Raw genomic sequence first — 27463 nt, forward strand, 5'->3', positions numbered from 1 at the left:
ACAGTTCGAGGTTATATGGCACATTAAAGTGATGGTATTATATCTAGTCATATTGTCACAATATTGGCTCTAGAAAAGGAAAAATTTCTCGTTTTCAAACTGACCCTTGACATGTAAATAAGAAACACAAACGAGAAACAAGTTTATTCACATAAAAGAAAAAGACTTGCTTTTACACAACAAATTGATGTTACAGGGGTTTCAATAAAAATAGTCTTGTTTAAATTCTATGCTCGTTATATAATGATTTAGTTTGCCAATGCAACCTGTCACCGGGTCAAATGCTGTTTGACGAGTTTCATACCAATTGCTAGGCCGTTCCTGACACAATAATTTTGACTAAGGAATACTCCGTTTACCTGATACATGTATGCCCAAGAGTCTGTGTTTGCCCAACTCTTAATTTTGTGTTCTTTGTAGGAATTGAGATTAATCAATGTTCGTTATCTTCACCTTTTCACGTATACAACAATTACATATTACACACTCGCTAAAATTCGACACTCACGCACTCTAAATACTTAATATATGACAACAATGCAGTTTGCGTATGACACAAAATCTATTTCATATAAACGTCCGTGGCTGAGTGATTAGAGCATCGCACTCAAAATCACACGTCCCGTCACCTCTGGTCGGCGCAGGGTCGAATCCCGCTCGCGCTGGTACGTGAGAAAATTTCTCAGTTTACTTTCAGAAGTACGGTAGTCTCTTCCCAGGTACATTGTATCTGGGTTCTCTCTTCCACCAATAAAAACTGGGCGCCACCAGATAACTGAAAAACTGTTGAGTATGGCGGAAAACAGCAAAACAAACATATAAACCCCGAGCAGTATAGGTAGGACGTTTATTAGTCGACAATACGATGCACACATGTAGGGTACCTGTTCTACGGTACATGCTGTCTATGTCACCACCTGGATTCGGAAGATGTAATGCGTGTTATGGAGATTTCTCATTTTGACTACGGATAACTTCGTATACCGGATCAGGATATAGTGCTCACGGTGGGTGTGACCGGTCGACAGGGGATGCTTACTCCTTCTAGGCACTTGATCCCACCTCTGGTGTGTCCAGGGGTCCGTATTTGCCCGACTATCTATTTTGTATTGCTTATAGGAGTTATGAGATTGATCACTGTTCGTTATCTTCGCCTCTCATATAGCTTCATCCATATACGATGCGCTGGTACATGTACTTGTAGAACTACAGTTTGGTGTTGTTAATGTATGTGGGTTTATCACTAAGACCTACATTTCATCAATACACTTTAACATAGCAAACCCCAGGTGTTTTGACTCACTTTACTTAATGCGTTGATATTTCTATTTTGTAAAATTTAACAAGAGTACCACTAATTCATATTTTTGCTCTCGGAATTTCAACACGAGCTGGATCGTAATTTGAAATAATAAAAAAACCACCTATACATTCATTACTTAATGAACTAATATCCTGTAATAATAAGCTTCAGAAGGCACTTCCGTGAATGTTGTATTAAACATCCATTCTTCCATGCATTGCAAAGCAAGAGGCTGGTAGTCATGATGAAACTTGTTGGCGAAAAGTTCTCTCTTCGACACCAATCTATTCAAATCACCAAGGCCAAAAACGCAAATGTCCCGAACATACTTCCCGTGGCAATCTTTATGAACCATCTGCCATAGCGTGTAGACGGCTATCCACCATTTTCTGGTTGGAACGCCTACAATAGATGGTTGATATTTAAAGGGGCATGGACACGATTTAATTTTTTATTTTTCCATTCTTATTGTTTATAATGCTTAACTAAGGTATTTCTAATGGTCAACCAAAATTTGAATATCAGTTGTTGAGTTGCAAGTGAGATACAGCAGTCATAATTCTTGGTTATGTAAGCGTGTCATGTTTTTGTTTACATTTAGATGGCTTAATAGAAAATAGCAAGTTTAAAACAAACTGAAATGTGCCAAACACTAGAAACTATTCAACTGTGTTAAGAATTAACTTGTAAATTGAAAAAAATCTCCTTTAAACGAAGCTTACTAGTATATCTAACATATGTAAACAAAAACATGACACGAGCCTTGTTTACATATCAAAGAATTGCGAGCTCTTTATCTCCCAAGTACCTTGACAACGGATGGTCTACTTCTGCTGTAACCATTAGAATACCCTAGTTAAACAGTGTCAACATCAAAAATGGAAAAATAAAATTTGAAAATTTTCAGCATAAATCATGTCGATGCCCCTTTAAGTATGTGGTAACATTTTATTCATTGATGCCCCTTTAAGTATGTGGTAACATTTTATTCATTGATGCCCCTTTACGTATGTGGTAACATTTTATTCATTGATACCCCTTTAAGTATGTGGTAATATTTTATTCATTGATGCCCCTTTAAGTATGTGGTAATATTTTATTCATTGATGCCCCTTTAAGTATGTGGTAACATTTTATTCATTGATTGTGACAACACAGTCTTAAACAATATTTAGAATTAACTAAATTCCCTTTCAAAATAGAAGAAATTCTTTAAAATCACGTTTCAGTTTTTAACACTTTTGATATTCCAGATAATGGGACGAATGGATTTGAGTTACCAGACATATACAGAATTTCAAAACGTCATAACAGCCGTTACGAAGAAATATTGCACGATTTAGTAAATGTTCTAGCAAACTTATATTTTTACTCCTTATGGAAATATTAACTGCCGTGAAGGAGAAGATTCAGACATATTGTATCGTAACATATGGGAGAAGGTAAAAATAAACTTGGATTCTCAAAAAAACAAAAAAAAAAAAAAAACCAACAACAAAAAACCCACCCATCACAAAGCTCTTCTAAATTCAGCAGCACCAACATTTACATGGACAACTTTTCAACACTTTGCAAAAAGACTCCTTATGATAAATTGAGGACTAGTGTTTTTAGTATCACAAACAGCTGCTCTTCAATAAAAATGGATGAAAAAAAGTGAAAATAACGAACATTCTTTGTGACCAGACAAGCAAAAATACTTTGTTACACGCCATCCAGAATCTACACACCAGTACTCTAAAGTTGGCATAAGAAGATGCAAGAATTCCTCTTCGAAAATGTCTACGTAGTGCGTGGAGATCAGATCTTTCAACAGTCTGTTAGAATTTTATGTGTGCACAGAGTGAACTTTTGTTATCTGACCTGTTCTTTTCTATGAAGCAGAATTTATTCAAAAGCTTCTACACGAGAAAAATAAATCTTACAGAAAAATAATTCTTACGCTATGGTTTACTTTTAGACATTTCGATATGTCGGCGACTTTAAATCGACGAATAACATAAAAGTTTTGGTAGAACATTTCTGGATCGTCCAATGTATTATGTTTGTTAGAGGGTTGTATTGTTGATTGTTGATAATAGATACGGTAGCTTCAATCATTTTCACGTTGATATGAAATGTTTTGAAAACTAGAAAGTGATTTTGAAGAATAAAGGATAAAAAAAAAATAAGAGTAGGGCAAACATAAGTGCATAGAGGGAGGAAGTTACCTCCGTCAATAAGGTCACGATAGCAGTTCTTTAAAAAGATAATGAATAGAATATCTAACACAGGGCAAACACGGACCCTTGAAAACATCAAATGCGGCATTACATGCACATTACGAATAAGCATTCCCTGTTAACGTGAGCCCTCCATCTTGACATAAAAGTTTTCAGTGGAAATCATTACGTAAAACGGCCCAACAACTTATACAAAACATAACAGAGAGCGCTCGACTGGTTGTATTTACAAACGAAAACGTTATAACGACCATACAGTAGGCAAAGTATTGACTTTAAACGTTTTGAAACCCCTGCAACACATACGTATTTGTCTTAAAATGGATCGTAGGCAGAACATGTTCTTTAACATTGCTAGATGTAGACATTACATACAGGTGATAATGGGATAATGCTAATATTGCTACACAAGTCATTCCTTTAACTTCTCATTAATTTCTATGTACCTTTACATATCCAAATACGAAGCAACTATCGAAGACACTATGACATCTTTTATTTAATCTTTATTGGCATATATCGAATCGACATATGAATAAAAGACTAGCAAATAATGAAACAATTTGTCCACACAGAAATTCCAACTAATTGTTTAAGGACCTGATCTACATAGACTACTCAGATGCTGTCCATGTGTAAGTGGACAGCTAAAGAATGAGGTGCAAAATGTCATTGTTTAATCACTCTTTATTGCTAAAATTGTATACCATATACTAGGAATTACAAGTCTTTTTTCTTCGCTATGTTCCCATATGCATTTTACAATATTTCATCATCACCTGCATATGGTGTTTATGTCTCTCAACTAATTCGATATGCTAGAGCCTGTTCTGTGTTTGATCATTTTCTTAAAATCGAAGCAAGTTACTGACAAACAAGTTGAGGTTACAGGGTTTCAACAATCTCGATTAAAGTAAGTATTTCGCAAATTCTCTGGTGCTGTAATGATGAAAGGTGAAGATGAGTAACATTAATCAATTTCATAACTCCTATAAGCAATACAAAATAGAGAGTTGGACAAATACAACCGTCATTAGGTTTGATTTGACCACGAATGACTCCGTTTACCTGACCTAGATGGCTCTCATCTGGTGTGACCGGCCAACAGGGGATGCTTATTTAACTTACACAGGTACCCTGATTACATCTCTGGTGTGTCCAGAGGTCCGTGTTTGCCCTACTCTTAACTTGATATTTTTATGGGATTCGTTATCTTCACTTTTTTCAAATATCAAGGGTACCTACATGTTCGGAGGGACTGAGCAGTACTACTCAATGTATTGGAAATAACAAAAAGGTCACCTAACTCATTTCTCAATCGCAAAACATCTTAATCAAGTAGCCCTGGAGATAAAGACGTTTTGTGTTGATGCTGAAATCATATATCAGCTAACTATTGTATCACACATTTACATTGCATTACTTGATTGAATAGCGTACAGCCTCGAGTGTTCATTTTATGCTGATTAGATAAACTACAAAGACATTTTAAAGAATATTCATTTCTATGAACATTTTTGTGACCCCCAACCTAGCCCCAAGGTCACGACAAAGCCGAACTTGAATTAACACAATACGACGATGCCTCAATACCAATATAACTAACACGACCTTGTTGTTCTGGAGAAAAAAAAAACTTTTAAAAAGATTTTTTTCTTTGTATCCATGCATCTGATTTACCCTAACCCCATCGATAATAGTTTGAATAAGAAAAACCTGAATCCACACAACTTAGGAACGTTTGCATTTTGATTTGATATAGTGTGGCCCTGCTACTCATGAAAAGAACTTGTTTTGATTAATCTAATTTCGGTATATTCCCATTTGAGACTGATATCCCCTATTGTGGCCCCACCCTACTCCCGGATACACGTACCACAATTTTAATAATCTTGAATATGTACTATTTAAGGACGCCTGTATTCAATATGCCTTGTTTACCCAATTAATATGTTTTTCCTATGTATCTTCATGTTACTCTTTGATCTCAAATTGTAGCATCACCGTACAACAGAAGTTCATCAATTGACTAAACTTGAATCTACACTATGTCAGGAAATGTTCACGTAAATTTCATTTTTTGGCCCAGTCCTAGATCTACCTTAAATAGTCCAGGAATATTGCCTATCTCGGGTTTTCTTCAAAAATAGGTCAAACTCCAAAAAAAAAAACATTGGAAAGAAAGATTGATACTCGAATTAGATCGAGACATGCTACCGATAAACAAATTGATGCTACAGGGGTTTCAACAGTCTCGCTTAAAGTCAGCATTTTGCAAATTGTATGGTCGTTGTAACGATATAGTTTGCCAATACAACCTGTCATTGGGTCAAATTCTGAGTGATGTGTTTCATACCAATTGCTAGGTCTTTCTTTACACACTGAATTTGACTACGGATTACTCCTGATCAAGACATAGGGCTTGCGGCGGGTGGGACCAGTCGACAGGGGATTCCTACTCACACCTGCCCACACCTCTAGTATATATAGGGATCCATGATTTCCCAACTCTTCATTTTCATTGATCGCTGTTTGTTATGTTCATTTTTTTTTATCTAGCCAAAAAAAAAAAAAAAAAACAAAAAAAAAAAAAAAAACCCCACAAATATAAAATATCAGAGTCCTATCACTTACCATTCAAAAGTTATAAACCAGATTAATGTTTTGGAGTGACAGACAGACATACAGACAGGAGAAAAACAATTGCCATGGCTATAGTCGCGGGGTAATGAAAATTGAATACACACAATTTAGGAACTGTGTATTTTGATAAAATGTAATGTGACCGGTTTACTCTTGAAAAAAATGTTTTTATTGATTTTCTGTATATTCCCATACATATTTCTTATCTCTTATTACGACCCCACCCTACCCCCAAAGACCTCTATATTAACTAGCATTGAATTCAAGCTACCTGGAAATGTTAATATTGATACGACTAATTATGGTCAGCTGTACATGTGATGGAGATTTTCAAATATGTTTCCACACACACACACACACACATATATATATATATAATGTTATATGTATTCTCTATTGCAGCCACAAACCTTCCTCCGTGGGATCATTGTTTTAACACGTTTAAATCTGCACTACTTGGGGATGTTTGCTTATCGATATATAACTTATACGGTACCAATTTTGATGCACCAGATGGGTTTCGACAAATAATGTCTCTTCAGTAATGCTATGATTTATCGTGGTTCTGTTCTTCTTAAGATGATTTTTAAAGATGGTCCCTATCTATATATCTATATATCCACAGGTAAAACAAATACCCCCTATTGTGACCTTAACCTACTGTTAGGAGGCATAGCTTGCCTGGGGATAATTACATATTCATATGAATAATCCTGACCCTGTTGTTCTTGAGGAGATGACATTCAAAGATTTTTGCTTATATATCCGCATGTAACACTCCCTATTCTGCCCCAACCCTACCCCCGGGGTATGAAGTAAAGAAGCTTGAATTTACAGTATGTCAAAACGATTGCATGTCAATTATGATTTTTCTGTGCTCCTTTTTCTTGAGAACATTTTTAAATAATTCCACCCTATTTTGTTTTTACTTTTCGTGATTTTCTCCCCTTCAAAGGAAACACAGCTCTTCATTTATTAAAATTTACTCCCCTCCCGTATTTCTAAACGAAGATTTGTGCCAAATTTAATGGAAATTTGCCTAGTGGTTAGGGAGATGAAAATGTGAAAATTTTATAGACAGACAGCAGGGCCGTAAATTACATGGAGGCGGAGGAGGCAGCTGCCTCCTCCAACTTTTGAGCCAAAAAAATTAAAATTTAAAGTTCATTAGAATTTATGTTGTTTCCAATAACTAAGAACATGATACCTCCCTTAAAAAGCATTCCAAATCTTTCTTTTAGAATGAGTTAGTCAAGTAACATCTTAGAAGGCCCTAGAATCAAGGATTTTGCACGAAACGTGTTCAGTGTGCACAAAATGTGCTCAGCGTCTGGGGGCCTGGGTGGCCCCCCAGACCCCCGCCTGATTTCCTGCCTCCTCCAAATTGAAGGTTAATTTACGGCCCTGGACAGACAGACGACAGACACAAGGTGATCAGAAAAGTTCATTTGAACTTTCTGTTCAGATGAGCTAAAACGAATAATGTTAAGAATATGTAAGTGTCCATGCCAGTATCTGGTTAGTACCTTGGCTAATGTAGTGAAATACAAGCGTTGTGTTTTCAATGTCGCAAAGCCATATTCCTACATTTACGTTAATCAAGGATCCATTGATACCAACAAAAGCATTATTCATATCATAACTTCTTTACTCACCAGCGCAGTTAACACCCGGCACATTAAGATGTTTGTTAAATTGTAGAGTGGCCCAGAAGGACTCATCCGGACTGTATGTATCTTCTAACCATTTCAAAATACCCTGAGCTTTGGCGTCGTTTATGGAATAATTCACAAAGTCCCTACTGAACACACCGTAAGCACTCCCCTTTCCTACAGTGATATTATAAGGTGGCGGATCCTTCTTTTTTCCCGTCGACTTCAATTTGCCATCTTTGGCAGTATACGTTTCATTGTAGCGATACATTGTATTTTTATCGTAGTCACTGTCTACGTCACTAGTCGCATTAAATGTTTTGAGAATTCTGACGATTTCTAAGTTAGTTTTTAAAGGGAATTCCTGAGACGGTAGATTGATTACATATCGCCAATTAATGTCGACATTATTTAGTAAATCAGACATACAGTTCAAGTCTGCCTTAAGACGAGAAAATCCCGCATAAATAACATCCTCTGATTTTGAAGCAAGGAAGACATTAGGTAGACAGTTAGCGATGGATAACATAGCGTAACGTACCCATGCATTGTCTGAAGTTTTGTCTACATGGATGCAGTATAAATTGTGTGGGCGATAAATAGCACGAAGCAGTTTCTCTGTTTGAACAACGTCTTTATAAGTTAATATCGTATAAGCGATCGGAAAATCAAATTCTTCTTGTGATACGAAGAAAGATTCATAATCAAACGTTTTTAAGAATGCTCCACAGTTTTGAGCAAGATTCCCCATTTCCCTGTCAGTAGGAAATAGATACGTACGGTTGGACATCGTTGTATTAGCAGCTGATATGTAATGTTCGTCTCCTTGGATTATTCGCTGACAATCTATATCATAAACAATACGTTTAGGTCCAGAATGTGCTCGAAATATTGACGTCATATGAAACCTTTCACTAGAAAATTTAGCTGAAAACGTTTCAAAAGTGTACGTTTTCTTGTTCTGTCGTAGTGGCATCGGCTGTCTGTGTCTTAAAGTGGTGTTTTGAGGTATTATGTGCTGATTCAAGGCAAACATAACAACATACAATGCTGCAGAAATTGTTAGAAATCGATTTCTCCAACGCTTCATGTTCCACGATGCAGCAGTCTCTCGTCTAAAACCAAGAACATAAAAATTGAATACATAAAAAGATGGGAAAACGAACAGTGATCAACTTCATATAGGGCTAACGTCGGGTGTGACCGGTTGACAGATGCTGCTTACTCCTTCTAGGTACTTGATCCTACCTCTGGTATATCCAGGAATTCGTGTTTTCCCAACTCTCTATCTTGTATTCCTTAAAGGAGTTATGAGAATGGTCACTGTTTCTTATCTTAACCTTTCATACTACTATCATAAAAAATGAAATCAGCGCAACATGGACATCTGGAAACACAAGAGATGTGATATGAAGTTTATGGTGATTAAGAATCTCCTACCAATACTCGCCGTGTGCCTTGCATTTCGATCAGAGAAACAGAGTGATATATTGTTAAAATCAGAACATGTACCAAATACAGTTAATGATTGGATGTTACAACGAAAATTTGCATATCACTTAGGTTTTAAAGACGTCATAGCTAATGAAAATTCTATACCCAACATAGTCATCAGATAAAATGCAAGGGTATCAAATGTTTGGGTATGCCAAAATCCTTTTTCCACTGATTGCAATTGCATGCATTCAGATGTTGCAAAATATATGGTCATTATAACGATCTAGATTGCAAATACAACCTGTCATTATGTCAAATTGCAGTCTGACGTGTTACATACTATTGTTAGACTGTTCTTTACATTCTGGATTACTCCGTTTACCTGACCAAGATATAGGTCTCACTGCAGGTGTGACCGGTCGACAGGGGATGCTTACTTCTCCTTGACAGCTGATCCCACCTTTGGAATGGCCAGGAGCTACGTTTGCCCAACTCTTAATTTTGAATTCCTTCTAGGAGTTATGAGATTGATCATTGTTCATTATCGGCACCTTTCATGTATCTGATTTTAATAGCAATTAAAATCTGTAATTAGTAATCGACCACATTGCTTGGAAATAGGATTGACACTACCTTCCTGACAATCACAATTGGCTTCAAATAAATCAAAGTTACTTTGTATGTTGTGAAGGTATATTTAATGATATCATACAGCCCAGTAGCTTAGTACTTCGTTACTAGCTTGAAAATACGGATGTATATCTAATTGCTGTTATAAAATTTAGAAATTCATTTCAAAATTAAGGATTATCTCCCTCGTGCATAGCTCTTATCCTTGGACGAATTTGGCTCCACTTTTTTGGCACGCTGTTTTTGGCTACATTTAGCTCTAAAACCTCATAGTTATTTCGGATTTCAAACATTTCGGTTGAGCATCACCGAAGAGACATTATTTGTCGAAATGCGCATCTGATGCATCAAAATTGGTACCGTATAAATTTTACATTATGACCCCTGGGTCGAGGCCTCTGCTGGTGGACTGTTAGTCCCCGAGGGTCTCTACAGCCCAGTAGCTTAGTACTTCGTTACTAGCTTGAAAATACGGATGTATATTTAATTGCTGTTATAAAATTTAGAAATTCATTTCAAAATTAAGGATTATCTCCCTCGTGCATAGCTCTTATCCTTGGACGAATTTGGCTCCACTTTTTTGGCACGCTGTTTTTGGCTACATTTAGCTCTAAAACCTCATATTTATTTTGGATTTCAAACATTTCGGTTGAGCATCACTGAAGAGACATTATTTGTCGAAATACGCATCTGGTGCATCAAAATTGGTACCGTATAAGTTTTACATAACACACATTCAGTATTCCAAGAAACAATGTTTGCCATCTGGAAGTGTAACGATACTCTACCAATATAGGCAGATAGGCAATTATATCCCATATTATCTACAGATAACAAAGTATTTCTACTCATTGAAAAATTAAACATTTCAATGAATTAATGCAAGATCTAATATTTATCTTATAAATACGGTTTTACTGTTGGTGATACATGTGAAAGGTGAAGATAACGAATAGCGATCAATCTCAACTCCGAAAAGCAATACACAATAGAGAGTTGGGAAAACACGTAACCCTGGACACGCTAGAGATGGGATCAGGTGTAGAGCAGCCAGTGTATGTATAGATCAATCCATAACAGGTACGGAGAATAAAAACAACACCGAAGTTATCCGAATGTGTACGGACATTTGTCAAAACATCTTCTCAGCTAGCACAAAAACGTTATTAAACCTTGCATTAAAATGTTATATAAACGTTCTCTTAAAAAGACTGGAAACATTTTTCTTAAATGCTTGAAAAACGTAAAAATGTATGGTCACGGAAATGATATGATACAGTTTTCAACATTGATTGGAATTTTATAATTTTATAATAATGTTTTAAAAACGTATTTGCAACGCTTTCAGTTTACCGAATTTTAACTGTTTTATAGAAAGGTGAAGATAATGAACAGTGATCAATCTCATAAATCCCATAAGCAATACAAAATAGAAAGTTTGGCAAAAACAGACCCTTGGGCACACCAGGGGTGGGATAAGGTGCCTAGGAGGAGTAAGCATCCCCTGTCAACCGGTCACACCCACCGTGAGTCCTATATCTTGATCAGGTAAACGGAGTTATCCGTAGTCAAAATCAATGTGCCACGAACGGTCTTATATCTTTGGAGCTACCACTGCTAAATTTTTAACGTTATTTGGTTTTTCAACATTTGACAGTTCGGAGGTAGTTTCCATTGAAACCCATTCATGTACCTATATGATAATTGTTATTTTTCAAACAGGATACACCTTCTTTCTATGCTTAAGCTATTTTTATAAAATATAATTACTTTCATTTCAGCTTCGTATCTTCTTAACCCACGTATTCAGCTGTTAGTTGTACTCATTCCCTGGGCGATGACAGATCCTCCTGTCCATTCCAGCGTAGACAATTCAGGTGGGTTGGAACTGTTAGTTACCCCTCACCATTACTAATTTACTGCTGACAGTACTTCACAATATTGGCGTCGTCGTCGTCGTCAGGGTCGTTTTTTTTCAGTCGGTGAAGTGCGAAGTTACATATTTACATTTCGCGCCAACTTTTTGTTGATCGTGTATTATTAACATAAATTCTGAGATCGATTGCCATTTTTCTTTATATTTGTTTCTCATTTCTACACCGTTGCCTTACAAATACACATCGTGTTGTCGGATTTTCTGATAGCAATTTGGCCCGTGGGGATCCGAGTTAGAATTCGTCTTCGATACCCCCTTGCTTGTCGTAAGAGGCGACTAAATGGGCGGTCCTTCGGATGAGACCGGAAAAACCGAGGTCCCGTGTCACAGCAGGTGTGGCACGATAGAGATCCCTCCCTGCTCAATGGCTATAAGCGCCGAGCATATGCCTAAATTTTGCAGCCCTTCACCGGCAGTGGTGACGTCTCCATATGAGTGAAATATTCTCGAGAGGACGTTAAACAATATAAAATCAATCAATCAATCTGATAGCAATTAATTTTTTTAAATCCACTTTATATTCTCTGTCGGACTTTCTGATAAAGGGATCAACAAACACGTCTATTTCTTCCATCTATATTTTTGTTACTTGTAAATTCTAATAAGACATTTTTTCAATTAAAATGGTGTAAAACCTGTAGATATTGATAACAGCATTATCATAGATTTAAAAACAATTCCCAATATTGGCGAAAAAAGAGCTTTGACCCTTGTTAAGTTGAACGGAGAGCAAATTCTCTAACTTTAAAAGATATCAAACTCTACCATTCATTCCCAGTACAATTTGAGATCCACTGGCGAGTAAGGGTGTGATTGTGTTTTGAGAGAGAATTGAAAGGGAGAGAAAAAACAATCAGTTTTGGATCATGAGGAAACAATAAGCGAAATTACAAAATTACAATCACCAATTAGCTGATAAGAAAAAGAGATTGAAAGAAAATATATACATGTACAAATTAAATAATCAGAGAAAGACATTGTTGCTTCCCAAAAACAGTTTGAACATTTAGAAAACACCTTGGATGCACAAACAAGCAAGCGGTACTTATTGCAATGGATAAGAACCCAACAACACTTGACATTGCGATACAATACATGAAAAGTACTATAACAAATCAAAAACTTATATCAGGTGCAAGCAAGTGTGAAACAAAGAGGGTGAAATTTGAGAGTTCCGAAAGTGAGGGTGAGACCGATGAAGAAGCATCAAGCAAAGTTAGAGCTATATACAACACAAAGGAAACGCTATTACAAAGGGTTGAGAGAATGGAAGAAGACAAAAGGGATCAAATATAATGTTCAAAATATTCTTTAAATCCTCAAATCCTCTATTTAGTTTAATAGATCTAGGTCAAACAGTCGATGGAATTCAAAGGTTAGATCTCCATTTAGAAGTTCGAGTAGACAAGCTTGCTTTAAATGTGATAAAATTGGACACTTTGCTAGATACGGTCCTATTTACAGAAGTGGGTCACCATATCAAAATAGAGAGACATCATCATCACCTAACACTAAGGAATGAGAATAAAGTTAAAAACACATTATATGTTCTTTGTACAGTAAATAACAAAATAACCAATGCTGTAATAGATACTGCTGCAAAGTTACAATTAGGAGTTTTAAATTTTTTCAAACTCTTAAGCCCAAGCCAATATTTTGAAAGGAAATGGTATTGAAAGGAGCAGGAAATATAATATCATCAAAGCAAAAATTGCAGAAAATGTGATATCAAGGATTGAACCAATAGTGCAAAAATGGAATGTTGTTGTTAGAGAGAGAGAGAGAGAGAGAGAGAGAGAGAGAGAGAGAGAGAGAGAGAGAGAGAGAGAGAGAGAGAGAGCAGATTCTTTATTACTTGGTCTTGGTTTTATGAATATGCACAAGGGTATTGTGAATATTAGAAACATGACTCTTACATTGGATCAAGTAACATTTCCAATTACCAAGATCAAAACAAATTTCTGAAAATGTTGAAATATAAAGGGTTTCTCTTAAAAACTGTTATACCTCCTTAATCAGTCAAATTTGCATCATTCTAGACTGATAGACCATTTAAAGATTCAATATGCATTGAAGATTGGGAGGGAGAAAACAAGAAATTACAAATAAATAAAGAAATAGGATTATTTATGAAGAAAGGGAAGGGGAAATAATAGTTCATCAGAAAATACACTTTTCAGGAGAGACAAAATACACCTGATAGACAAAGGAAATGCAATTTTACTTGCAGACTTCAAAGACTTTTTATAAACAGCATAATAAATGAAGAATGTAAATATATCTATTTCAAAAGCTGTTTATAATGTTAGATGTTGTATATATATATTACTTCTTATTTTTATGACATTAAGTCAGATATTCTGATTTACGTCATATATAATGGAATTTACTGTATTGGGGAATAATTTCACGGGTTGTAATTTTCGCGTTTTTTTGCATTTCAGACACGTTCGCTGTTTCATATATTCGCGGATTGGAATCACTATAAGCGACCCCTTTTTTAAAGACATTGTGTAATAAAGAATAAAAAAAATAAAAATATTCACGGTTTCTTAAATTCGCGGATTTAGCTAGACCGCGAATATAGCGAACATTTCTACCGCAATTTATTTCCCCCGATACTGTACAGTGGCGTGTTTAAGGGGGCGCTGCCAACATGCCCCCTCCCCCCATGATTTTTAAATTTAAGATAAATCGTGGTGTCTTGTTTAGAAAAATACTAAACGATAAAAGAAGCAATAATTTCTTCCACTCCCCGAGAAATAAATTACAAAATATTTTGATTTCTTGAATTACTTTATTGGGAAAACTTTTTTTTTTTAAAAACCCTTAAAATTTGCGTCATTTTATTAATTTCACCTTATTAGAAATTATAGAAAATAGTACAAATGACTAAATACGAGACATATTTCAAGCCCCGTAAAATCTGTAAAATCCAGGAGCTTCCGGGGACTTCGTCCTCTGCTCTCCCAGCAGATCTTCGCCCTGGACCCACTGGGGGCCTCAAGGCGGCTCCCAGACCCGCTGCCCCATAACGTGGCGCCCCCGTAACCGCAATACCTGGATCCACCCCTGCTGTAATTAAAATGGAGGGGAATGTAGTGTTATTATTATAGGGTTCGGGAATCAGATTTATAAATAGAGGGACGTAACAATTACCTGTTAGTTGTACTCATACACTGGACAAAGAGTCGACAACTCAGACGGGGTGTAACTTTTAGTTACCCTTCACCTTTATTAACTTATTATTTCCCTATCTACTATCAGCACTTCACAACACATTTAGCATCGCTGTTGTCAAACAATATCTCAAACTAAATATATTCAATTTGACTGATGGTGAACTGAATAAAATCAGGAGGTTCGTAACTATCTTATTTAGCACGAATGATTGAATGATTGAATACCCTGGCAGTTTAGTTTTTATCCAAATGTATTGGTTGAAAGTATTCCACTTATATCCAAATCGACGTTTTTGGATTAACGTCATAAATGTTGATTGTGGGTGCCTACTCATACATAGTTGAAAGAACGTACTGATATTGCTGCCACACAAATAGTCAAGATTTCTTTTTTATTGAATTATGAAACAATGGTATATGTTTTTTTCATATTGCCTACGTTTTAAATAGAAAGTTAAGTTGATACTGAAATATTTTGCGTTTTTACATCACAGCAAGTAGCAGCTTGAAGACGCCTAAATATTTAAGATCCAACAATATGTAACTCCAAAATGATATCTGCTAAATGCTGGCTAGTCAAAGGAAAACTTTTGGTATGAGCTGTGCAAACATGTTTCGACAACGTCTCACATAAGTCACATGAAAACCTATGACTTTTCAATACTATACACGACCATTCCTCACGATAAATTAAAGACTATACTTTTTGACATTATAGACAGTTGCTTCTTCAACAAAAATGGAAAAAGGAAATATTCATATCTAGTGATAAGTCATCCAAAAACTTACTTTCTTAAAAACAACTCTGATTCCACGCACAAGTACTCTGAAGTTGAAATAAAAAATATGCTAGAGTTCCTCATTGACAATATCTTCGTGGTCTTTGGTGATCAGGTCTTCCAACAGTCTGTTGGAATTCTCATGGGCACGAATTGTGCTCCTTTTTTTGCTGACCTGTTTCTATATTCACATGCAGCAGAATTTATTCAAAAACTTATACGCGAGAACAAGAAATCTCTTGCTGTGGCCTTCAATTCGACATTTAGATATGTCGACGACGTTTTGTCTATTAACAATGATAACTTTTATCGATATATCCTTGTGAGATCGAAATAAAAGACACCACAGAGTCGTCAAACTGAATATCTGCTTCATACTTAGATATTTTATTGATAGTAGACATTAACGGCAAACTGACAACTCAACTGTATGACAAACAGGATGATTTCGGCTTCTCCATCGTCAACTTCCCATATCTATGTAGAAATATTCCATTACCACCAGCATATGGTGTTTATATCTCGATACGCAAGAGCTTGTTCTGCGTATTGTCAGTTTGTAAATGGAGGCAAGCTGCTGACAAACAAGTTGATGGTACAGGGCTTTCAACAATCTCGATTGAAGTCAGCATTTCGCAAATTCTATGGTCGTTATAACGATCTAGTACGTCAATTCAACCTATCATTGGGTCAAATGCTGTCTGTCATGTTTCATACCGATTGTTAGGCTGTTCTTGGTACACTGATTTTGACTACGGATAACTCCGTTTAGCTTATCAGGATATAGAGCTCACGGCGGGTGTGACCGGTCGACAGGGGATGCTTTCTCCTCCTAGATACCTGATCTCACCTCTGGTGTGCCCAGGGGTCCGTGCTTGCTTAACTCTCTATTTTGTATTGCTTGTGGGAGTTATGAGATTGATCACTGTTCGTTGTCTTCACCTTTAATGAGTGAAACAAAAGAAATAACGTAGCTCAATCTAATCCTCTTGTATACTCGTGTTACCGTTAGAGTTCGCTTTGCTTCGTTTGCTATTAGAGACAATTGAATATGACCATGTTGGAGGGGGGGGGGGGGGGTAAAGTATGCATTTATCACAAAACTTAGTTAATTAGTCATATGTTATCTTTAGAAATGTATCAGAATTAATCAATTGTCCTCATATCTTATGTGAACTTATGTGGCTGAATAAATGTCATACCATTTAACATCATCTGATAAAAAAGTCCATAAGTTTGAGGTATATTTTAGTTCTTTTTGTAGCTTTATATGTGTATATATATACTCTTATAGGAATTTTTCGTAATGAAACACTAACTCTCCATATTCTAGAGCATGTATTACGTCATAAAGATGGAAAAATGAACAGAATGAAAAGAGTTTTCCGTTTACCTTATCAAGATATAGGGCTCACTGCAGGTGTGACCGGTAGACAGGGGATGTTTACTCCTACTAGACACATTATCCCACCTCTGGTATATACAGAGGTCCGTGTTTGCCCAACTCCCTATTTTGTATGGCTAATACGAGTTATGAGATTGATCACTGTTCGTTATCTTCAACTTTCATAAAATTATAACAGTTGTCAAAGAACGTTGATTGTTACGTGCAGTGCAGAATGTGATAAAAATCATGGCCACACATATAGAAGAATAATCTTATTTTGCAGATGCCACGATACATATAATCGCTTGGAAAATACGTTCAATTACTGATAGATGCGATAGCTAACAAATTCATGAGTTCTGTATAGAATTCCTTTAGAGATAAGTGAGACTGGTGTAAGGGTAGCTATAGAACGATTTAAATCCCGAAATGTAAAACAGACACATATGGATTTTCAGTATCTCTGATCAGCACGTATTGGCTAGATTAGGGGATTAGGGAATGCTTACTCTTCTAGTCACCTGATACCAACTCTGGTATATCCAAGGGTCTGTGTTTACCCAACTCTCTATCTTGGTTTCCTTGTATGAGTTATGCGATTGATCACGTCGTTATCTTCACCTTTCATAAGGAGTTTTAAGTAAATAATGGAAAAGGCTACCAAGTGATAATGCAAGCGCACACACACGCACACGCACCCACCCACCCACCCAGACACACACACACACACACACACACACACACACACACACACACACACACACACACACACACACACACACACACACACACACACACTGGAACATGCAAAACAAACATTACAAACATGCACGTTTTCATACTGTCCAATGTTCTCCTGGAGAGATACTGTTCTGCAGCTAAACAAGTTCTTTAACCGATGTCAAACAAGGCAATTTTGTCCAACTTACGGCTCATTGTGTACATTTATATTTGCACTCAATATGTACTTGGCAAAATCTTATTTTTGGATGAAAAGGTCCTTAATACACTTTCACACAAAACTATCTTGTGTTTTAAATAGCATTATTTCTTGTTCATTTTTAAGGCACATTTAAGGAAAAGAATGTTCCGTTGTTTATCTCATAGTGTACTTTTTTATTCGGCTATATGTTCTCTTTTGTAAAGTCATAAAGATCTGTAGCACGAATAAAAACAAGAACAAACGAATCATTCTGTATTAAAACAAAAAAAATTATGTTAGTACAGTTTTTCATTGTCATTGTTTGATATCAAAATGTTTTATGACACGGCCATTCTTTATCGGATCATTATACAAGTTTGCCTAGTAACTCAGGTATATGTAAGCCTCAACAATCGATAATCTTCAAATAATGCTAACAAGAACCAATATTTTATCTAGAGAGTTGTTTGAATCAATAGTCAAACCTCGTTTTGATTTAGATAACTGAGTCAGAAGTTGATTTATAAGAACATGATCTCAAAGCAACTTGCATTTTTACTGTAACAAGCAAGTTTTGTCATCTCGCCGTAAAATGGTTGAAATTTTGCCAAAAACGATGTAAAACCTCAATCAATCAATCAATCAATCAAATTAATAATATTGACATTTTCTACTGCTTTTTCTGCGATGGCTCTTTACAGCTCCAATGTGGTAGTTTTTCTCATATATCACATAAACATGCAAATTTCTCACTTGTATGCGAATCACAAGTTTCCATGATATCAGTGTGCTGGGACTATGAAAATTAACATGGAATGCAATATGTCTGGATTTTATTTGTTTTTATTTTGAATTCGAATATAAAGAACCACTGTCGTGAGTATATGAAGTAACCAACTACAATGGAAAACGTGATGCTATATGCCCAAAGGTTTCGTCGTTATAGAAATTATCATTCTTTTTCATTGTAAATACTCACATCACATACCTAGCAGACTAGACAGTGATTTCTTCAATACATGTACTTAGTATATTAGATAGTCTACTGATTATGACTTTCAGCTTTTGGAGTAAAACCGAATTTTGCGCTTACAACTTTTTATAAATTCCGAAATCGCTTAGTTAAGGATGGAAATAGTTTTAAAGTAGGTAAACGACTTTTAAGGTAACTTCATACTCGCAGTTTATCTAATAAAAGTATAAACGTGTATCTATTTCCATTTATTAAAGTTAAAACTGATTAATTATCAAATAAAATATATAGGTCATCACACTGTTTTAAAGGCAAGACATACATGCAAATAAACAGAATCTTATATCCACGTCATAAAATAGCACGATTTGAGCTTAAATTTTCAACTTTTGTTTTTCCATATTTAATGTTTAGAATGCTTAACTAAGGCATCTCTAATGGTCAACAACATTTTGAATGTCAGTTGTCGAGGTGTATGGAAGATACAGAGCTCGCAATTCATTGTTATGTAAACAAGGCTCGTGCCATGTTTTTGTTTACATAGATTAAATATATTAGTAAAAGTTCGTTTCAAGCAATATTTTCAATTTAATTCTGAACACAATTAAACAGTTTCTAATATTTAGCACATATAATTTTCTTTTACACATGCTATTTTTCGATTAAGCTATCTATATGTAAACAAAAACATGACACGAGACTTGTTTACGTAACAAAGAATTGGAAGTGCTGTATCTCACTTGTAACCAAAACTGCATACTGGAATTTTGGTTGACCATTAGAATTTACTTTAGTTAAGCATTGTAAACAATAAAAATGAAAAAAAAAATTCAGCTCAATCGTGTCCATCCCCTTTTAAACAGCGTTATCGAAATTTCATAAATACTGGTTAAACGATATGATAGTATTTATAACAGTTTTATAAATTTGTTTCTTCACAAAAATATACAAAATGTCTGAAAAATAAAGGAAATAAACCGTACAGTAGATCAACGAAAACAGAGTTATTGTCCTTGGATTCAATATTTTGAAATATATCATTTATTCTTCATATATAACTTAGACTTTTGAGATAGTTTTATGTTTAACAAGATTTCGTACAATAAATATTGGAAAAAACTCTTGCAAAACCTATGTTCCTATCATGCATACAATCTTGTAAATTGAAATGAATCATTGCTTTTGTAAACTCTGATGACATTACAGGAGAGTGAAATTACTTTAATATCTGTGTTTTAATAATGTTTTGACAAAGAAAAGTATACTTTAGAATTTTGGATTGTCCAAATTTTATTTCTTTGAAAGATGGTTACACAGTCCCCCAGTTTGTAAAAATGTTCCTAGTCATGCACTGGTTTTGACTACAGTTTGCTAGATTAACGAGAGAGAGAGAGAGAGAGAGAGAGAGAGAGAGAGAGAGAGTTGTGATCGGTAAACAGGACACGCTTACTCTTCATAGTCACTTGATCCTGTCTCTATCTTTTTCATTTTGCATGCGATATTTTCATCATTATCACAATTATCATTTTAAGCATTACCGGTATCAATATACATGTTATAGCGTTAACTATACTTCTTGTGCTAGTAAGACTGTATCAAAGTCGTTAAAATTTATGGGATTATGGGACACATAAGGTAAACATAGTAGATCGTATTTCTTTAACAATAAAAAGCTTACTATTCAATTTGTCAAATTTTCTGTTTCACTCTAACTAAAATCTTTTATTTTAATGACACTTTATACAAATGATCGAAATTTGTAATTAAAAATGACACTTTACATGTCTGCTTAATACAGGGAACACGTACGTGTGCATTGAACGAACTATCGTTCTTAAATTATATGCTTTGATATGATAATAAACATATAGAAAGTAGTCAATATCTCCATCTTACCTTGGCACTCACTCGATCCCACACTGACACCAGAAGGTGCAGGCATCTATCGTGTATTTATTTTCTCAAATCTTATCATAAAGCGACAGAAAGGATACCTTTAGCACGAGTGCATAGGGAAGGGCTGGTACAGCTCAAGATAAGACTAGCAGATGAATTACCATTCAATAATATGCCACTGAAAGCAGTATAATGAAATGTTAATAAACTACTAATCAAGACGTGTTTTTCGTATTAAGCAAACACATTTTACAAGGAATTTATTTGAAAGAGTTTATCAATTTATCTTTATGAAAAATCCCTGGCAAAGTTATTGAAAATATATGCTTGGTATCAAAACGAATACAGAGTATTGTTTATATGCTGATAAGCGTTGATAAGTGAAGTGAGAACATAATTAGACACGCTGGATAAGAGACGTGTTTAAATTCCAGACAATAAAACTTTTAACAACATTGGCTTTGTAAGGATCATTATTACAAATGTGTTTTAAACGAACTCGGCTTTAATTTCACATTTGGGAAGCCTAATTACTCGCCTACGTCCCTTTCAAAAGATGAAAATCTTTAAAATCATGCTTCAGTTTTGAAAATATCTATTATCCAAGTCAGTGGGACGAATGAATATAAATTAAGATACCTATCCTGGTTTCCAAACCTTCACAACCCTTAAAGGGATACATTGCTGGATCCAGTAAATGTTCTATCAAGTACCTATTATTACTCCTCACGAAAAATAATTACTGCTGTGGAGGAGAAACTTCAAGCTTATTATGTCGCAAAATATACCAGAAATGCTGTTAACTAAACATGGATTCTGAAAATGTGTAAAGAAGTTTATGTAAGTTTGAAATCTTCAAACTTTTCTCAAATCAAAACCGTCAAAATCAGTGATTATTCATCCTTTACCTTTACAAGATGATTCCTCATGATGAATCAAAACTAGATAACTCAGACAGCGACTTCTTCAATAAGAATGGGAAAAGGAAATATTCACATGTTGTGATAAGTCATTCCTCTGTAACCATCACTCTGAATCTACGCATAAGTGTTCTAAAGATGATATATAAAGATACGAGAGTTCCTCATAGAGAAAATCTTCGTGGGATTCCCAGGGGCACAAATTGTGCTCCCTTACTAGTTGATCTCTTTCAAAATAATATTCATATGAGATTGTGTGCATTCAAAAGGTTTTACACGAGAAGAAACAATTTTATTGCCGTGACTTTCAACTCAATATTAGATATATCGACGATGTTTATCTTTAAACCTGTTCAAAAACGTGAGTCATATCTCTTTGTAGTCTAACATGAAAGGTGAAGATAACGAACATTGATCAATCTCATAACTCCCATAAGCAACGCAAAAACAGACAGCTGGGCAAACACAGACCCCTGGATATACTATGCAAGGTGAAGATAACGAACAGTGATCAATCTCATAACTCCTACAAGTAATGCAAAATAGATAGTTGGGCAAACACGGACCCCTGGATACACCAGAGGTGGGATCAGGTGCCTAGGAGGAGTAAGCATTCCCTGTTGACCGGTCACACCCGCCGTGATCCCAATATCCTGATCAGGTAAACGGAGTTATCCGCAGTCAAAATCAGTGTGCCAAGAACGGCTTAACAATCGGTATGAAACACGCCAGACAGTATTTGACCCAATGCGAGGTTGTATTGACGAACCAGATCGTTATAACGACCATATAATTTGCGAAATGCTGACTTCAATCGAGACTGTTGAAATCCCTGTACCATCAACCTGTTTGTCAGTAGCTTACCTCGATTTAAAAACTGACTATACCCGGAAGAAGCTCTTGCATATCGAATCAGTTGAGATATATAAACACCATATACAGGTGAAAATGGAATATTGCTACATAAATGTGGGAAGTTGACGATGGAGAAGCTGAAATCATCCCGTTTGTCATACAGTTGAGTTGTCAGTTTGCCGTTAATGTCTATTTTCAATAAAATATCTAAGTATGAAGCAGAAGTGGACGACTCTGTAGTGTCCTTTATTTCGATCTCACAGAGATATATCTACTAGTTACTAGCTTGAAAATACGGATGTATATTTAATTGCTGTTATAAAATTAAGAAATTCATTTCAAAATTAAGGATTATCTCCCTCATGCTTAGCTCTTATCCTTGGACGAATTTGCCTCCACTTTTTTGGCACGCTGTTTTTGGCTATATTTAGTTCTAAAATTTCATAGTTATTTCGGATTTCAAACATTTCGGTTTAGCATCACTGAAGAGACATTATTTGTCGAAATGCGCATCTGGTGCATCAAAATTGGTACCATATACGTTTTACATTATGACCCCTGGGTCGAGGCCTCTGATGGTGGACTGTTAGTCCCCGAGGGTCTCTACAGCCCAGTAGCTAAGTACTTCGTTACTAGCTTGAAAATACGGATGTATATATATTTAATTGCTGTTATAAAATTTAGAAATTCATTTCAAAATTAAGGATTATCTCCCTCATGCATAGCTCTTATCCTTGGACGAATTTGGCTCCACTTGTTTGGCACGCTGTTTTTGGCTACATTTAGCTCTAAATTTTCATAGTTATTTCGGATTTCAAACATTTCGGTTGAGTATCACTGAAGAGACATTATTTGTCGAAATGCGCATCTGGTGCATCAAAATTGGCACCGTATAAGTTTTACATCAAATCGACATATGAATGAAAGCTATCATTGTTAATAGACAAAACGTCATCGATATATCTAAAAGTCGAATTAAAGGTAACAGCGAGAGATTTTTTCTTCTCACGTAGAAGTTTTTGGATAAATTCTGCTTCATATGATTATAAAAACAGGTCAGCTAACAAAGGAGCACAATTCGTGCCCATGGGAATTCCAACAGACTATTGGAAGACCTGATCACCAAAGACCACGAAGATATTGTCAATGAGGAACTCTAGTAATTTTTTTTTATTTCAACTTCAGAATACTTGTGCGTGGAATCAGAGTGGTGTTTAACAAAGTAAGTTTTTGAATGACTGATCACTAGATATGAATATTTCCGTTTTCCGTTTTTGTTGAAGAAGCAACTGTCTATGATGTCAAAAAGTCTAGTCTTTAATTTATCGTGAGGAATGGTCGTGTATAGTGTTGAAAAGTCATATGTTTTAATGCTATTGATTTGGGTAAAATTCTGTGATTTCAAGTTTACTAAAAGTTCGTTAGAATTTTTTAGAATCCACATTTGATTAACACCACTTCTGGCATATGTAGTCGCACAGTAAGTTTGAAGTTTCTCCTTCACAGCTGTTAACATTTTCGTGAAGAGCAAAGATAGGGGCTTGGTAGAGCACTTACTGGATCCAGCAATGTATCTTTGTTTGTAAGGGTTTTTATGTAGTTTAGGAATCCAGTATAGGTACGGTTACTCATATTCATTCGACCCATTGACTGGAATATTAAATGTGTCTAAAACGGAAGCATGGTTTTGAAGAATTTCGTCTTTTGAAAGGGCAGTTGGAGTATAAGTATGATTACCAAAAGTGGAAGTAATGCAAAGTTCGTTTAAAATACAGTTGTAATAATGAGCCTTACAAACAAAGACAATGTGTTACTAGCTTTGTCAGGTGGAACCAAAACACATTCCTCATGTTACCTATCTAATTCTTTTATCAATTCTGGTTTACTAAACCCAGAAGGATAGATGGTACGTACTTTTGTTTTCATGTGTCTAATGCGGGATATTAATATCCCTCTTATGCTTTTAACCCATTCTGAGAATGTATCAAGTTCTTTTTCATATCTAGCCCATCGTCTGGCATAATCTTCGACAGAACTTATAATAGAGATGAAGTTCTGTCGCCAATTAAAAGACCGAGGTTCTCTGTATTTAAGACCTTTAAGAATAAGTGATTTGAGGTCCTCATTTTCAACTATATCAACATCACCAGTAATGACATGTCCAGCTGGACTATAGTTGAAAGATGAAGAACAAGAACATGTTGGTGGATTACATTTGTATGTATAAGATGGTCGATATCTAAGCACTGCAAAGTTTGTTTATAATTAAAAAATTTGGATGCAATAGTAGAAGTATAGCTGTAGGAAATACAGGGTGTAGACTTGAACTTGAAATAAGTTGGAATACACGACTGAACCCTTTTATGACGAAGTATGTTGCTTATGTTGACGGCATCTATTCCTTTGTTTGTAAATTTGAGCTTAAGGAACTGACGGCATGATTTGGAAAGAATATCATCCATGGTCCGTGCTGGTTTATAGAGCCTGTGGTAGGCAACATCCATAATCATAGAGTTCAGTTTATATTCAGGTGTTGAAAAATCCAAGTATAGACTAGCCATAGCTTCTTCAAATAATGTGTGTAAAACCCTCAATGGAATAGAGTGTTTAACAAATTATTTTTTGGATGACTGATCACTAAATAGGAATATTTGCGTTTCCCATTTAGGTAAAGAAGCTATGATGTCAAAAAGTATAGTCTTTAATTTATCGTTAGGAATGGGCGTGTAAAGTATTGAAAACTCATACGTTTTGATGTTGTTGATTTGAGAAAAGTTTTGCGATTTTAAGTTTACTAAAAGTTCTATAGAATGTTTAAGAAGAAGAATCCACATTTGATGTACACCAATTCTGACATATGTAGTTGCATAGTGCGTTTAAAGTTTCACCTTCACTGCTGTTAATATTTTTTGAGGAGCAAAGATAGAGGCTTGGTGGAACATTTACTGGATCCAGCAATGTATCTTTGTAAGGTGTTTTATAAAGTTTAGGAATCCAGGATAGGCACGGAAGCTGATATTCATTCGACCCATTGACTGGGAAATTGTATGTGTCTAAAACTGAAGCATAGTTTTGAACAATTTCGTCTTTTGAAGGGATAGTTGGAGGATAAGTACGATTACCAAAAGTGGAATCAATGCCAAGTTCGTTTGATATACAGTTGTAATAATAAGCCTTACAAACAAAGACAACGTTGTTACAAGATTTGTCAGCTGGAACCAACAAATATTCCTCATGTAACGTATTGAATTCTTTTATCAATTCTGGTTTACTAAACACAGAAGGATAAATGGTACCTACTTTTGTTTTGATATATCTAATGAGGGCTTATGATATTCCTTTTATACTTTTAATCTATTGTGACCATCTATCAAATTCTTTTTCATATTTAGCCCATCGTGCGGCATAATTCTCAACATAATTGATAATAGAAATGAAGTCATGTTGTTATATACATGCGTATATATATTTTCTTTGATAAAGACAATTTGTTAGTTTCTTAGATTTACTTAAAATGATTTAGGCATTGTTTAAATGTTTTTGATTAATTGTTAGAAATGCGTATATATATTTTCTTTGATAAAGACAATTTGTTAGTTTCTTAGATTTACTTAAAATGATTTAGGCATTGTTTAAATGTTTTTGATTAATTGTTAGAAATCTATAATTGAAATTTAATTGTTTTATTTGATCATTAGAAAGAACATTGCTGCACCTGTTTGTAATTTCTCAAACTTGACATCTTTCTCCCCGTCCCACCCTATCGACGCTATTCGCTTGTAATTGTTATCAGATTTATGGTCAGATCTAAGACTGGTGTTTCTTTGAATTTGTTATGCTTACTCAAAATGTTTCCTGTCCTGTAAATTAATGTCATTGAGCTTTCCCCTAATTTTAGTACCGTTTTAAGTTTGTTTCATTTAATGAAAAGTGGGAGGAGTTGTCAAAGATGAGACGTGCGTGAGTTTGTCTGTTATTCACTTTTTACTTTCGACTCTTACAAATTTTTGTGTTAAAATGCAGTGTTTAATTTTGTACTTTTTGGACTTGAATAAATTCTAAACTTTAATAAGGAATTATTATTTACAAAACAACGAAAACACTACAATGTTGCCAATTGAAAGACTGAGGTTCTTTGTATATAGAACCGTTTAGAATAAGTGATTTGAGGTTCTCATTTTCAATTATATCAACATCACCAGTCAAGGTGGACTATAGTTGAAAGAAGCTGAAGAACAGGAACACGTAGGTGATACTATGAATGCTGGTATTTGGGTAAGTGGAATTTTACCTAATTAAGAATTTTTAAATTCATATAAGAGATAAGACATTTACTTGTATTGAAATATCTCCAATAACGATTGATTGAATGAATATTGTTTAACGTCCCGCTCGAGAATTTTCCCCTCATATGGAGACGTCACCACTGCCGGTGAAGGCCTGCAAAATTTAGGCCTATGCTCGTCACTTATGGCCATTGAGGAGGGAGGGGTCTTTATCGTGTCACACCTGTTGTTGCACATGGCATCGGTTTTTGCGGTTTCATCCGAAGGACCACCCCAGAAGGAAGGAGTACTGAGAACCTATTCTAACCCGGATCACCACGGGTTTCCATTAACGACCTGTATGTTTATTTAGTATTAAGACAAAACAAAACATCCACAAAAATGATGGCAACTCGTCAGCTTAAAGCTCGATTTTTTATACGAGGATCGGAACACGATGA

At 35.3% G+C, this 27463-nt stretch overlaps 1 protein-coding gene across 1 annotated transcript; it reads right to left on the reverse strand.

The window, feature by feature from the left end:
* Positions 1-129: 129 nt before the first annotated feature.
* On the reverse strand, positions 130-20984 carry LOC125668006 (beta-1,3-galactosyl-O-glycosyl-glycoprotein beta-1,6-N-acetylglucosaminyltransferase-like). The gene is made up of 3 exons (XM_048901732.2): positions 20963-20984; positions 7824-8935; positions 130-1705 (listed from the first exon to the last, which is right to left on the reverse strand). The coding sequence occupies exons 2-3, from the start codon at positions 8908-8910 to the stop codon at positions 1440-1442; spliced, it is 1353 nt and encodes a 450-aa protein (XP_048757689.2). The 5' UTR covers positions 8911-8935; positions 20963-20984; the 3' UTR covers positions 130-1439.
* Between the last annotated feature and the right edge of the window lie 6479 nt (positions 20985-27463).

This window comes from Ostrea edulis, chromosome 4, assembly GCF_947568905.1.
Source record: "Ostrea edulis chromosome 4, xbOstEdul1.1, whole genome shotgun sequence".
NCBI classification, from domain to species: Eukaryota; Metazoa; Mollusca; class Bivalvia; order Ostreida; family Ostreidae; genus Ostrea; species Ostrea edulis.